Raw genomic sequence first — 14284 nt, forward strand, 5'->3', positions numbered from 1 at the left:
TGCCGCTTCAGGATGGGGGCGGCTCCACGGCATTGCTGGGTTCTTGGGACAGAACAGGCGGACAGGGAGAGGATGATCCTGACTGGGACTCAATACCTCCAGCAGAGGTTTGACGTGGACCGCCCCCCGCAGCTCAAGAACATGGAGGTGTTTGACGCCGTGGCCTGGCCAAGTGGGGTGGAACTGGCCGGCTTTGGGAATGATGATATTCTTGCCCTGGCCAGATATTTTGAACTCTCACTGCCCCCAGGATACAGCGAGGAAGCACTGCTGGAGGAGTGGCTGGGCCTGAAAGCCATCGCCAAGAACATGCCATTCTCCATGCTGTGCAGGAACGCCCTGGCCCAGGGCTGCCGCTTCCCCTTGCTCAGCAGGCTCGTGGCAGTGGTGGTCTGTGTGCCCGTCTCCACCTCCTGCTGTGAGCGCGGATTCAGTGCCATGAACCGGATCAGGACCGATGAGAGGACCAAGCTCTCCAACGAGGTGATCAACATGCTCATGATGACAGCGGTGAATGGTGTGGCGGTCACAGAGTACAACCCCCAGCCCGCCATCCAGCACTGGTACCTGACCTCCTCAGGTCGGCGTTTCAGCCACGTCTACACCTGTGCCCAAGTGCCACCCCGCTCCCACACAAGTAAGTATGCGTGGCAGAGTTCCCGGACATGGGGAAGCAAAGGAAGAGAATCTTAGCTTCCCAGCCCCATGCTGAGCTCACAGCCTGGTAGAGTCTGCTCTGGTCAGCTGTCACAGTGGGCTTGCTCTAGGGTGTTACGTGCCCAACCATTTGCTAGACCAGTGGGTGCTCAAGACGGGACACCTACCCTCCAGGAGATTATGATCCAGCTAGAAGGCAGGACGCCCACGCTGCAGGGCACAGGGCATAGAGCTAAGAGCAGGAATTTCCAGAGCAAGGCTGCCAAGGTTCAAATTCTCGTCCTGCCGCTGTCTAGCACGTGACCTTGGGCAACTTAATCTCTCTGTGCTGTGGTTTTTCACCTGTAAGGCGAATTAACAGATGTGAAGGGCTTAGAACAGCGTCTGGCGAGTAGTGCCCATGGCTCTTTAAAGGTTCAGACGACCACCAGAAACCACTCGGGGACTGGACCAGCGAGGGCAGAGACGCCACATTCCCGTGGGGCTGTGCGGACCCTGTTTGCAGAGGGAAGAGGTCGGTGCAGGTCACAGGGGCTGTGAGGACGGTGCTGTGTGGAGGAGAAGGCTGGGGGTGTCAGGCAGGGAAGAGGGGTCCATGCGGAAAGCCTCCCGCCTAGCCTGGAAGGCCAGGTGGGGACTGGGCTTGAGGGGGAAGTGACATTATCCCGGAGGCCAAGTTACTGGAAATCTTAAGTAAGAAATGTTCCTCTTTTCAAGTCGTCACTGAACACCACAGAAAACCAGAGCTTCTCCAGGCTGCCCCTGTGTCACTGAACAGTGACAGAGCCCTGGTTTTTCTCTCTTGGCGTCTTCCTATAGCGGGTCTCTGTCCTCTTGCTTCTGCTTTCATCTTACCCCAGGGTCTGTGATCATCAGCAGTGGACTGGCCTCAGGGTCGACAGACGCTCTGTAGGAAGCATGGTGGCCCTGGACCTGCAGCTGGGGGGTGGGTGCAGGGCGGGGGCAGTAGAAGTGGAGAGAAGGAACGAGGGTGATTCCAACGCGGGAGTCCTTCACCCGCGCATTTGGTGAGTGCGTTGCTCTCAGCGCCCGACCTGTGAGGGTGGAAGAAGACACCATCAACTGTGCGCTTCTGCAAGTTGTAATCACAGGGCGATGGGACTAGTACGTCTGAAGCAAACAGAGAACACGGCCAGACTGTATATGATAAAGCCTTCTTTCCCAGGCAGTTTCTCAGCCTCAGCACTGCTGACGTTTGGGGCCAGGTAGTTCTTCGCTGTGGGTGCCTGTCCTGCGCCTGGCCACCCCTGGCCTTTCCCACTACACACACACTGGGTACCAGTAGCACGCTCCCCGTTGTAGCGATCAAAAAGGTCTCCGACTCTGCCAAATGTCCCCTGGGAGCAAAATTGCCCCCCACCCCACCCCATGAGCTCCGCTGCCCCAGGGTGAGAGTCAGCAGAGTGGGACTCCTTCAGGCCTACAGAGAGCAGTCCCTGTCCGTCTCCAGTCTGTTCTGCCAGGGGTTCTTCACCGAACATACCTTGGGGTGCAGTTGGTTGTGGGGAGGGGATTATCACCTGATCTGTTTCCTCTGTCTGACTGTACCCTCCATTTCCTCCCGCACGAGGGGCGGGACTCAGGAAGGAGAAGTTGGGAGCGCTCTGCGTGGAGGAGGCCGTGACCCAGAAGCCACCCATCCCGTCCTACAGGGAACCCGTGGAGGTCCTGACGGACTGCGTCCTAGAGCCGCGCCACGGACTCCTGTGTCCCCACCCCAGCCAAGAGGCCCTGGGCTGTCCTGATAAAGCGCTCCTGTAAGAGCAGGACTCTGAGGGGTTGCCTTGGAGACCCCCTGATGCCCTGGCCCTCGTGATCATGGTGACAGGCCCTGGGATTCTAGGCTGCCCTAGAGTCTTCGCTTGGTGGGGACTCTCTAAGCACTGGGAAGCGGCAGTGACAAGATAATTCAGCCCACATCCCAGGGAGGCGGGGGATCAGGGGGATCAGGAGGCGCACAGCCTGCTTACCGAGGCTCCCCCTAGGCTGGGCCCGACCTCACAGCACTTAAGTATGCAGAAGGGTTCGCATCTCAAGCTCATTTTAAGGTGCTTCAGGAGATAATTCCATCATGAAAGATTTTGCCCCATGTTTTGGTGGCAGGAGGACTTTTCTGAAGTGGGAGAGACGGTTGGGGGTAAGGGGCTTAAAGGAGCACTCCAGCCCCTGGGTAGCTGGGGAGCGTCCCAGCGGGCTGCCCACAGCCTGAGTGGCGTGGGGTAGACACATGGTGAGGGACATGGGATGAGCAGGTCTAGGAACAGCTGGCCTGGCTCTGGGATCTATCCCCGGGCTCCATGGCAGAAGCAGGGGAGCCTCAACGTCAAATGGGAGACTCGCATCAGAGACTTTCTCTATCTCCTCCCAGGGCCTTCCTTTAGGATGAGGCAAGCAGAACCCCTTGGCACAGAGCAATCAAGAAAGGTTATCCTCCTGCAGCTCCCAGACAGGGGAGGAGTGTTTCCCTGGAGGGGGCCTGGCGTTTTCCACCAGTCGCAGCCCTTGTGCTGTGCTGAGCCTGGGTCTTCTACAGAGCAGAGCGGACAGGACAAGTTTGCACTTGGGGGGCTTGGGATCCTGTCCCAACTCTGCTGCAGGCAGTGGTTCAACCATGATTAATCCCTTCCTCTTTTCTGTGCCTTGGTGTCCCTCTCCATGAAGTGGCAGGAGAGAATCCAAGTGCCTGCTGGTACCCCAGCTGCCACAGGACTGATGGATGACAGCGCCTCCAGCTCTGAAAGACGACCCTCAGGCTGCCTTCAGCCCTTGTCCTTGTCCCTTGCCACCAGAGTCCTTATTATGGGAAGAGGTGCTCTCTCGACATGCCCTCAGCATAATGGTCCAGTCCACTCTTCCCAGAGTTGCTCTGGGGACCAGCTTGGGGATCACTAGGGTTGTCTGTTTAAATCTGTTTCACCCCAGACCCACCTGATCAGATCCCCGGGATTGTTTCCAGCAGGGCCCCCCAGGAACTTCGTGGTCTCACTCAAGCATGAGAACCACCACCCTGGCGGCACAGAAGGGTGTCCCACACTGTTTGGTTCCCGTTGCCCTTTCCCCATCACCCCATCTCCTCTTCCACCCTGAAGTAAAGCACTTTTCCTTCCAGGGCAGCTGCTTTGGGCAGGCTCCTAGGCTGCTCATCTGGCTGAGGATGATGTAGTGTCTGGGTCCCGCCTTCCTAACCACAGGTGGGAAACGAGGGGAGGTTAGAGGGACGGGCTTCTTTGCCGCTGCCTTTCTCTTGTTTTAGACGGGCAGGAAGTAGTGCTCCGGCCTGACCCTCAAGCAGCCATCTGTCCACTTCCCACTCCTAGAAGGTGCCGAGAGCCCCTGAGATGCTGGTACCGAGTGTCTCACTGTCTGGCAGAACCCCTGGTTCCCAGTGTCTCTGACTCTCCCTTCCCAGCACCCCACCCTTAGCACTTAGCCTTAGCGCCATCGCTTTCCTCGTTTCTTCAGCTTCGAGCCAGGAATTCCGTTTTCGCTTTCTGTCTTTTCACCTGTGGCACTGTCTCCCTGACAGCCCCGTGTTCTGGGGGCTGAGGTGTACCACGGGCCCTTGGAGCTTGAACCCTGGCGGTGTTACTGTCCATGTGGCCAAGATGGAGCCCAGGCCTCCCTCCCCCATTCGCATAGGTCACCGTGGGGAGTTCAGGAATCTGCACTAGGCCAGGCGCCGCGGGTGTGAGTTGGTGGGATGGAAGAGAGGAGGGCCCTTTAAAGTGGGGGTTATAGTCCCCACCCTATCCGTAGCGATTCAAATTGAGGTGACTTTCTCGCAGGCATCCTCCCCATGGCACCTTCCATCCTTTAAGAATCCTCAGAGCAAGAGGCTAGTCCTGTGAGCAGCGCCATGCCTCAGTGCCACACGCACAATTCCCTGTGCGAGTCTAGGCGTGGAGGTGGAGGCCAGCTAGGGACGCCCCTGCCTCTCCACATCTGTGCTCTGAGGAAGCCTCTGATGCCAGCTCGTGAGAAACTTGGGCCCCTTGTTGGGGGGGCGACTGAAAATGCTATTTATCACAGGGATTTGCACTATCCACTTTCTCGAGGGGCACAGGCATGCCCTGGGTCCCCTCTGTTCACTAATGGCAGAGAGGACGCTAACCATTTTTGTGCAGGACCCCAGGCTGAATTGTGGTGAGACCCCTTGCCCAAGCTGACATCTTGTTTTGTTTCAAGAGACTTGCAGCATTTCAGACCCCAGGGCCTGGAGACCCTGTTGTTGGATAGCCTTCCTATTTTTGCCTCACAAAAAAACAAGCTGAAGGGCATTGGGGATGGAAGGAGCAAGCTCTCTGCCTTTGGCCAGAGTCCTAGCCGTGCCTCCACCCTCGTTCCCTACCTGTGATCTCCATAGACTGCTGCCCACAGGGCTGACATTCTGAGTGACCAGCATTTTAACTGACAGTTTGAGTTCAGTAACCATAGAGACCAGGCGGGAAGGAGGGACCCCTGACCCCCTGTTCTAGCCAGACACATTGGAGTGTAATCTACTCCAGACCCTTTGCTTCCCTCGAAGCCCATGTTCAGTTACTAGGGCGCTAAGCATTTAGCAGGACAGTGTGAAGATGGGCCATTTCTCTCATCCAAGTGTCTGTCAGCCGAGGTCACCCCAGGTGATTGGCCCAGGGATGTTCTCTCCTCCTCTGGTTTCAAAGATGTTCAAAACATGGTTTAAAAAACCATGTCTGGGGCTTCTCTGGTGGCGCAGTGGTTGAGAGTCTGCCTGCCGATGCAGGGGACACGGGTTCGTGCCCCGGTCCGAGAAGATCCCACATGCCGCGGAGCGGCTAGGCCCGTGAGCCATGGCCGGTGAGCCTGCGCGTCCGGAGCCGGTGCTCCGCAACGGGAGAGGCCACAACAGTGAGACGCCCTCATACCGCAAAAAAAAAGAAGAAAAAAAAAAACATGTCTGATTCTCAGCCTTTTGCTATTTGAATAAAGCAGAGTTTATTTCGACACATGCCTCTGTCCTGTTAATCCCGTAGACAAAAGTAGCAAACTGGAGGAGCTGCGCAAAGCTAATTTATCTCTGGGTCAGAGCAAAGCCCGCCCACGCCCCCACCCCGAGTGACGCGCTGGAGCGCCTGCGCGGGTCGGCCTCGCTGAAAGGGCTCTCTTAGGCGGCCGGGTCCTTTTGCGCATGCTCGGCGCTCACTGCCCCGGCCGGACCAACGCGCACCGGAGCATCTGCAATTCTGACTCGCATCCTGGCTTGGGCATCCCGCGCCGGGCCATGACGGCGCACTCCTTCGCCCTCCCGGTCATCATCTTCACCACGTTCTGGGGCCTCATCGGCATCGCCGGGCCCTGGTTCGTGCCGAAAGGACCCAACCGCGGGTAAGGGATCGCGCGCGGCCCGGCCTCCCTGTGGACACCTTCGCGGCCGCGCCCGCCCCCTCCCCCGGCGGCTGCGCGGGCGGCGGCGGTGGCCGGCGGTGCAGCGAGCACTGTCCAGGCGCGCGCACGGCGCCCCACTCCTCCTTCCCGGTCTGTGCTGGGCCGCGTTCAGCAGGGAACAGGCAGGCTGTCGGGGCCAAAGGGCAGAGATGGTCGTGCTTTAGAAAGGTGGAGACAGTTAACGGGTCACCCCCTCCAGCCTGTAAAGGTAAAGGCTATGGCTAGACACTGATGCAGTTTGTCCACTCCTGCCCAGCTGTGACCTTGAGCGTCTGTCACACCTTCAAGCCTCATTTCTTCTTAGGTAATTGGGGGTGATGATGATACCTGCCTTTTAAGGCTGCTTTGAGGATTACACGAAATAATGTATATAAGACTCTTAGTGCATGGCACATATTGTATTGAATAATTTTTAGCCAGTATCATTATTTTTTGAAGGTTCCCTAACAGGCTTCTCTACCTCTTGCACCATTTACCAGTTTCTGCTTCGTATCATCTTCAGCTGTAAAGCGCTCTCTCCCCTTGATTACAAGTTCCTCGAGGTGGAAGATTGTCTTGTTCACTACTGTAGACCCCATTGCCCAGTACAGGACTGGCCCACGGTGCTTGGTCATGTTGAAAGAATGGATCAAATGCTAATTGCTCTGGCACCAACTTCAAGTACTTTAGATCAGAGGTCCTAGGGCCTGGTCTGGGTTAGATTTAGCTTTGGCTGGAGGCTGCATTTGGGTGTTGCCTCTGTTCTTAAAGATCTGCAGGGCTATGGACTTCCCTGGTGGTCCAGTGGTTAGTACTCCAGGCTTCCATTGCAGGGGGCACGGGTTCGATCCCTGCTTGGGGGACTAAGATCCTGCATGCTGCGCCTCTCCTGCAAACCTTGGTGAGTTCTTCCTTCTGAAGTTTTCCTCCTGCATTTAAAGTCTCTGTCTCCAGCGTTTGAGTAGATCCAAGGTAGCCAGTTGCTGTTCTCATTATAACTGCTCATTGGGCCTCAGAGATGGCTCACGGTCTCCTTGCCTCTTGCCCTGTCTTCTGGTCTTCTGTCTTCCTTCCCTTTGCCCGATGAACTTTGGATTCCAGAGGCCACTCCATGGTGGGTGGCTGCAAATGCAGCTCTGCGCAGTGTCTTTTCCCAACATGTTTGCATTAAGATGGAGAAACAGTGGGTGACTGAGAAGGCAGATAGGTGAAGGGAAAGATTCATAATGTAACTTGGATGTGATCAAGGTTGGCCTCCCCAAGAGGTGACACTTGGCGTTTTTATTTTCCATCTAGCAATTCTTACCCTGAGTAGAACTCAGCCTCCCTGTGTTCAGGTGGCATCAGACGGGAAAGGGGCTGGCACCAGGAGCTCTTTCTCTGGCCTCGGCCAGGCCTCCTGAGGGCGTGCTTCCATCCGTCCTGACCTGACGTCCTCTTCCATTGCAGAGTGACCATCACCATGCTGGTGGCCACCGCTGTCTGCTGTTACCTCTTGTAAGTACTGCTCTCCCAGCTCAACGTCAGCTGGGGCCTTTGTGCTCCCTCCTTTCTTCCTTTCCCTGCCCTGCTCTCCCCTCTGTCCTGGTACTGGCACATTCAGCTCTTGAAAGGCTGAGGCTGTAAAGCACAGAAGAGGAGGCAGTTGGAGAGGCAAAGAGAGCGATGGGCTGGAAGTCATGAACTCTGGGTTCTGGTTCTGAATGTAGCACCTGGACAAGCTCTGTCATGTTCATAGGCTACAGTTTTCTCATCTACAAAATGAGTGAGCTGGGCCAGCTCAGTGCCTTTTGTACCTGATGGGACATCAGAATCGCCTGGAGAGATTGTAAAAACACAGCTTTTAGGGCTCCACCCTGGACCCACTAGATCACAATTCTCATGATCTGCACTTGGGAATCCATATTTTTAATGCATGCCCCTGGGTGATTGTGATGCAGCCAGTTTAGAACCACTGGATGAGCAGTAGTCTTCAAACTTGGAAAAGGTCCCTGGGATATAGAAAACATTCCAAGAGATGCGAGTGCCTGGACAGTGTGAGGGAATCAATTTCCAGGTCCGTCGTGTCTAGATGTTCTCTTTCTAAAACTGCCATTCGTGGTCGCCCCTCCCCTTTTACAAGAAAGGCACTCTGCCATCCCTCCCCAGTCCTCCTATGTTAGGTTGCTCCATGGTAAATCACCCTGGCTGCCAAACTGAGGAATAATTCCAAGCTCTGGTTTTGAGGGAGGCCTCTCTCATGCTCAGTTAAGCTGGTATGGCTTCCCTTTGTGCCCCTGGAGACCGTCTTACCTCTTCCCTAATCCCAGGGTCCAGCCCCAGCACAGGGATCTTATAAATCTACAAAACATCAGATCAAACCAAACCGAAACCCAAACCCACACGCCCCAGACTGAGCCCCCGTGCCGGCCGCAGCGTGGATGGCTCCGTGAGACCCTTCCCTCCAGGACCCAGACCCTGCTGCTGGGTCAGTCATGTGACCAAAGGCGTGGGGTGAGGTGTGCAGGGCAGAGTTCCCTGTGTCTGGGCTCACCCTCACGGTGCTGTCCCCGGCAGCTGGCTCATCGCCATCCTGGCTCAGCTGAACCCCCTGTTCGGGCCCCAGCTGAAGAATGAGACCATCTGGTATGTGCACTTCCTGTGGGAGTGACCACTGCCGCCTCCTCGGCCCCAGGTACTGCTGGGCGGCGGGCAGGGGTGGGGCAGGGCCCGGGGCTGGGGGAGGACGAGGTCAGGCAGGGTTGTAAGACGTTGCATGTGGATTCAGGCATTCATTTATTATGAAAAAAAAAAAATACTGAGCACCTGATCCCTTCCTGCGCAGTGCTGCGCTGGGCGGCAGGGATGGACGGAAGACCTGGGGTCCTGGGGGGAGCATGTGGGCCCAGCCTTGTTTGTGGGTTTGCAGGCCCCAGAGGAGGCGGCCGGCTGCAGAATCTGTTCTGAGTGAGGGGAGGGCGGGGGCAGGGAGTGGTGAGACGCCGACTGGGTAGGGGGCTGTCTGAGGTGAGCTGGGTGACGGGCACAGGCTCTCCAGGGCGGGGCTGGGGGAGAAGGGCCTCCACAGCGAGGCCGTGACTTGTTCTGTGATGTGCTTTTCAGGTGCCCCAGCTCTCTGGATGACCTTGGCTCCACTGTCCCTGATGACCCTTTTGTCACCCCTACAACTGTGTCCCAGTCCCTCCGTGCTCCCTCCCCCAAGACCTGCCTGGTTCTGGAAAGTACCGCCCTCCCCAGCCAGTCTGGGCCTCAGGAAGCCCCGAGCTCAGAGCCAGGCTGGAGCAGATGTCCAGCCCTCAAGTTCCCACTGCCCGCTCCCGAGTAGGTCCAGGCCAGGAGCTGACAAGGGTGGAGCTGACAACGGGAGAAGGCCGTTCAGCCCAGGATGCTCCGAGCCTCGGGTGGGCCAGGCCAGGGAGGAAGCCCTGGGGCAGAGGCAGGGCCCTGCCACTGTCCTCCTGTGTGACCCAGGAAGCGTCTGCCCGTGTGGGCCTGCTCACCTGTGAGACGGAGGGGCTCGGTCAGGTGTGGCAAAGGCCTTTCTTGGAGTTCTCCTTTAATTTTTGACATGTTTCGATGTGAAATTTCTGGAGTTGTTGGCGAAATGGAAAACCAGTCCCACAAAACATTACGATCCAAAGCATCACAGTAATTTGGATCAGGATCGAAACATGTATGTGTCGCACCCTTTCTAGTCACGAAGTCACTTACACTGGCTTGCTCAGGAAGTGGTATCTCCTCAGAATACCCTCTTCCCCCTTCCTCCACACCTGGATCACCTCCCTCCCTTCCCAGAGGCTCAGCCTGAGCACTGCAGGAGCTGAAGAAACTGAAGGCAGCTCCTGCTGAGGCCAGGCCTAGACTCTGGCAGCGGTGAGGGTGGATTTCAGAGCCCCTCACAGCAGCACGTAGGTCATCTGGAGCGAGGGAGGGCGAGGAGGGCCAGGTGTGGGCTGGGCTCCGCTGAGACGCTGCAGGGCGGGGGAGCCCCCGGCCTGGTGACGCCTGGAGAGCCTGCAGGCCTCGGAGCGCAGGGAACCTGGGGCCCCAGCCGTGCCTCACTTCTCCTAGGAGAGTGGGGGTGGAGACCTCAGACACTTGCCCGCAGCCCCAGAGCTAATTGGAGTCCCCCCGTCTGCTGTGCCGTGTTGCCTCCCTGGGGCAGAAGCCAGTCGCTTGTATTTATTGCCTGTTGAGTTGATTGCATTCTGTTTAGTTGGCATCGTTTTGGGAGCGGTGGCAGAACGTGCTATGTCTCACCTGGATTTCTTGGTTCTGGGCTTGGCCTGTTGCTCAGATCGGGGCCTCCCTTTAACATCCCACCCACCCCCTTTCCAACTCCCTTCCTGTGCTGACCTCTGGGGCACCCCCGGAGTGGGGCTGTTGAGTCTCGATTGGCGGCTAGAAGCCTGACCCGTGTCTCGTGATTAATGAGCGGTGAGGAAATTCCCGTTTGGTGGCGAAGTCTTGGCCGAGGCCAAGTTTGCTGGCTTCCACTCCCCTGCCCACCCGATTCCCATTTCCTCGGTGGGTGGATTTGGGGCCCAGGAAAGGGGACTGGCAGCTGCTTGGAGCTGCAGCTCTGGGATGTGGACCCTGAGACTGCATTATCCTGAGACCTGAGCGAGAAGACCGCTGTCCTGGATTTTGCCCAGAACCAGGCCAGGCAGGAGGAGGAAGACGGAGGACTCGTTCAAGTGGAACTTTGCCCACCACCCATCTGTGCCCCAGATTACAGAGTGCGTGGCCCCCGGGGCTCTGCAATAAAGCCGGCCCCCAACATTCCAGAGCGTGGCCTGCATCCTTCCTACAGGCTGGTGCCTGGCCTGGGCGGGGATCAGCTTCCTGCCTGGGGCAGGGGGATGGAGTGAGCGGAGGGGAGAGCTCCTGGGAGGAGCTGCAGGAAGCTGGGGGTGGAAGGTGCTTGGAGGAGAGACCCTGAGCCCTGAGGAGTGCATCCAGAGAGAATGCGGAGCCACAGAAGGATTGAAGCAGGGGAGTGATGTGACCCAACTTGGTTTCCAGGATGATCTCTACAGGGTGCATAATGGGCCTCAGATGAGAGTGGTGGTGAGAATGGGGACGAGTGGGCGCATGGAAGGTCTAGTTAGGAGCTGAAGGGGGCCAGTGCCTTGGTCGTCGGGGGAGGGTGAGGCGGGGTGGACCCTGTGGTGAGCAGTGGGCAGATGCGGTGCCCAGTACCTGGTGGCTGGAACCTCTCAGTGACAGGTCACAGAGGGCACGTGATGACCTGGGGTTTCCTGTGTGTCCTGGTAAGCTGGTTGTGTCCGGGGCATCCCCATGGAGACACCCAGCTAGTGGTCGGATACGTGGGTTGGGTCTTCAGGAGGAAGATGTGGCCTGAAGACACGTGGTGTATGTCTGTCCCTGAGTTCTCATGGAACCACTGGTGGCGGCCTCTGTTCCCCGGGTCCTGGGGCGCGCCCCCTGCTCTCTGGGCAGCTGCTGCAGCTCAGGGCTGGCAGACCCCCTCCCAGCACACTATCTCCCATCCTCCCTTTCTGCCTGTGCAGCCGTTCAGGGAGGCGGAGCTTGGGACGCCCTCCGAGGATCTGTGCCCACCCGCTTTGCGTGGATGGTGCTCCTCTCAAAGCTCTCACCCCACCCCGAGGGGGACTGCAGGGTGAGCAGGTTTTGTCAGAAATGAACACAGCCAGACATTAGTTACAGAGGGGAAATCAGGTTTTCTTCCGAAACGACTGACAGTAGGGAAATGTGAGCTCCGTGGGGTCCGTGCCCCTGCAGGGTGACTGGGCACTTTAACAGGAGAATGAGAGTGGAGGGGAGGGGTGAGCGGGGCCAAGTAGAGCCAGGAGAGTGAGAAGTCACAAAGGATGGGTTGGCATAAGTGTGAGTAGGCCACAGAGACTGGGGGATAGAGACCCTAGCCTTCCTGATTTCATATCAGAGGAAGGGTCCTTGGGAGCCGCTCCTGGATTGCAGGAGATACATCTACATCCCAGAGGGACAGAGGAAAGATTCACAGTCGTAAATGCGCTCGGAAAGGGTGGAGGGGCTAGGCGTCAGAGGCCTATGGTCAGGTATTGGCTAGAACAAACAGTAAATTCTGACAGCCCAGAGCTTGGTCAGACAGGAACTCGATGGGGCCAGGTCGTCCCAGGGTTACGGCCTTAGGCGGCCAGAAGCCAGGCCAGGCTGGTCAAGTCTCCTAGTGCCTGGTGTGGACGGACTCATTGTTTGTTTCAGGCAAGAAGTACCTCCCACCCCCACTTCCCCTGCCAAGTGGGAGGCACATCAGTAAATGTCAGCCTCTGACATAGATGCTCAGAGCAACTACAAGTAGCAAAAGATCCCTGAAGATGGGCAGTGGCTGGGGGTGGGATACCCCTGCACCACCCCTAGTGGCAGAGCGGGAAGCAGCCTGGGAGACCATCCTGGGACTGACCGGACAAGACTGAAGACGAGGCAGGTGAGGTTAGCTCAGCTGCACGTACAGAAGGTGGCCGACAGAGGGCAGTGCCGCCCAAGGGACGGAGACCTCCAGACCAGGTGGTGCCGCCACTGGGAGGGCAACGCACTGCACTGATGTGAGAGGTTGTGGCCTTAGAGGGTGGCCCTTATTGGGAACAGGGATGGTTTTCCAGGTGGTACCAGAGCCTGGATGAAACCTCCTTGAAGGATGTGTAATGACAACAGCAAGGGGCCAGGTATTGCTCGGGGAATCCAAAGGGCGAAGAACTAAGGGGCCTTGCCAACTGGATGCTGCTCTGAGGCCAGGCTTCCCAACAATCTTCCATGACCTTTTCCCACCTCAACATCCTGAGATCTGGTACATTCCAGTCTATAATAGGGACACCCATCAGCCCAGATTCTCAATGGAGAGGAAAAGTTACATACAGAAGATGGCTGTTACTGCAGACCGCAGGTCACCCCTCCCTGATAAAGCACCTAAAGCAACGCCCTTGATGAGGACCTTTGGGTTGCTTTGTACAGAAGTTGGTTCGTTGATAACATTGGAAATACGAGAAGCAGAGAAATAAAGGGGGGTTGGCCATGTGCTGGACGTGACGTCTGTTTATAAACCTTGGGGTTTCCAGGAATAAAGTCACTTGGCAGCCACCACCGTTTTGCTTGACTTGGAACCAGAAGAGTGAGGGCAGGTGACCAAAGTCTGTGCTCATTCAGGCCACACCCCATGTAACGAACCTGCGTAAGAATCACTCGGAGCAAACAAACCCATAGAATGCTGGGACCAAAGCCACGTCTGTTAGGACAGGGGTTCCCTACCTCGGCACTGCTGACAGTTCGGGCTGGGTAGTTCTCTGTTGGGCACCATTGGGGGCGGGGCTGTCCTGTGCACTGTAGGATGTTGAGCAGCACCCCGACCTCTGCCCAGTGGATGCCAGCAGAACCACTCTCCCTGCCCTTGGCTCTGACAGTCACACATGTCTCCAGCCATTTTGAAATGTTCTCTGGGGGTCCAAGTCCCTCTCCCCCACCCCTACGTTGGGAATCACTACTCTAGAATCTCAACCCCTCAAGTGATTGATAAAAATTTAATCAGTTTATCAACCCAGACAGGAGGTTGGGGAACCTTGAGGGAAGCTGGTATCCTGAGCACCAGGTTTCCCTGTGAGCCATTCCCAGCAGGACCTGGAGCTTCTGACCTGGAGACCATGCCCTGGGGAGAAGGAAACACCAAAGCTTTAGAGGATTATTGAGTGCCTGAGCGGACTCTAATCCCAGCACCATGTGGTCCAGCAGAGGCCAGATGGTGGGGGGGGGGGCTCGGCGGGGGGGGGGCGGGGGAAGCATAGCGCAAGCCCAGTAGAACTTTGGCTCACCCTGCAAGCATCTGCCCGGAAAGGGGCTGGGACAGATATTCTCAGAAACCCGCAGAAGCCCCACCTCAGCTTCCTAACCTCAGGATTAAGGGCCGGGATTGTAGCATGGCTTCCCCCCTGCTGCAAAGGTCAGCCTTTCTTCCCCTGACAAAGCCCCGCAGACATTAGGGAGATGATTCTCTGTGCCCACCCACTCTCCGTCTCATAAGCAGGAATACGGGAGGCCGGAAGGGTTACTGCAGAGGCTGCAGCCTTGATCCGTCGTGATCCTAGGTGCAACGGCCGTGCCCTTGGTCTGCAGCAATTGATTTGGCAAACATATTTTTCTCTTTTTTCTTTCTGCCCGGCCTTCCAGGAGCTGTTGACTGAACAGCCTCAGCTCAGATTCGAGGTTG

The 14284-nt window shown here is 57.1% G+C and overlaps 2 protein-coding genes across 3 annotated transcripts; both read left to right on the forward strand.

Annotated features, from left to right (window-relative positions):
- Positions 1 to 60: 60 nt before the first annotated feature.
- LOC308622953 (zinc finger protein 862-like) lies at positions 61 to 5772 on the forward strand. Of its 2 annotated transcripts, XM_081244718.1 has the most exons (3): positions 61 to 637; positions 2249 to 2435; positions 3340 to 5772. In XM_081244718.1, exons 1-3 carry the CDS (start codon positions 73 to 75, stop codon positions 3389 to 3391), a joined length of 804 nt encoding a protein of 267 aa, XP_081100844.1. In that variant the 5' UTR covers positions 61 to 72; the 3' UTR covers positions 3392 to 5772. The 2 variants fall into 2 exon arrangements, with proteins under 2 accessions (XP_081100844.1, XP_081100845.1); XM_081244719.1 differs by lacking the exons at positions 2249 to 2435; positions 3340 to 5772 and adding an exon at positions 1072 to 2235.
- Positions 5773 to 5820: 48 nt separating this feature from the next.
- On the forward strand, positions 5821 to 10845 carry ATP6V0E2 (ATPase H+ transporting V0 subunit e2). The gene is made up of 4 exons (XM_081244792.1): positions 5821 to 6024; positions 7513 to 7560; positions 8620 to 8737; positions 9166 to 10845. Exons 1-3 carry the CDS (start codon positions 5828 to 5830, stop codon positions 8711 to 8713), a joined length of 339 nt encoding a protein of 112 aa, XP_081100918.1. The 5' UTR covers positions 5821 to 5827; the 3' UTR covers positions 8714 to 8737; positions 9166 to 10845.
- The last annotated feature ends 3439 nt before the right edge of the window (positions 10846 to 14284 follow it).

Source organism: Mesoplodon bidens (assembly GCF_964165515.1).
Source record: "Mesoplodon bidens genome assembly, chromosome: 9".
NCBI classification, from domain to species: Eukaryota; Metazoa; Chordata; class Mammalia; order Artiodactyla; family Ziphiidae; genus Mesoplodon; species Mesoplodon bidens.

Excerpts from the sequence above, each read along its gene's own strand:
- LOC308622953 (XM_081244718.1), top strand. The coding sequence starts at position 73 with ATGATCCTGACTGGGACTCAATACCTCCAGCAGAGGTTTGACGTGGAC. Across the intron at positions 638-2,248 it reads GCCACCCCGCTCCCACACAA|GGGCGGGACTCAGGAAGGAG; the intron begins GTAAGTATGCGT and ends CTCCCGCACGAG. Across the intron at positions 2,436-3,339 it reads TGTCCTGATAAAGCGCTCCT|TGGCAGGAGAGAATCCAAGT; the intron begins GTAAGAGCAGGA and ends CTCTCCATGAAG.
- ATP6V0E2 (XM_081244792.1), top strand. The coding sequence starts at position 5,828 with ATGCTCGGCGCTCACTGCCCCGGCCGGACCAACGCGCACCGGAGCATC. Across the intron at positions 6,025-7,512 it reads CCGAAAGGACCCAACCGCGG|AGTGACCATCACCATGCTGG; the intron begins GTAAGGGATCGC and ends CTTCCATTGCAG. Across the intron at positions 7,561-8,619 it reads GCTGTCTGCTGTTACCTCTT|CTGGCTCATCGCCATCCTGG; the intron begins GTAAGTACTGCT and ends TGTCCCCGGCAG.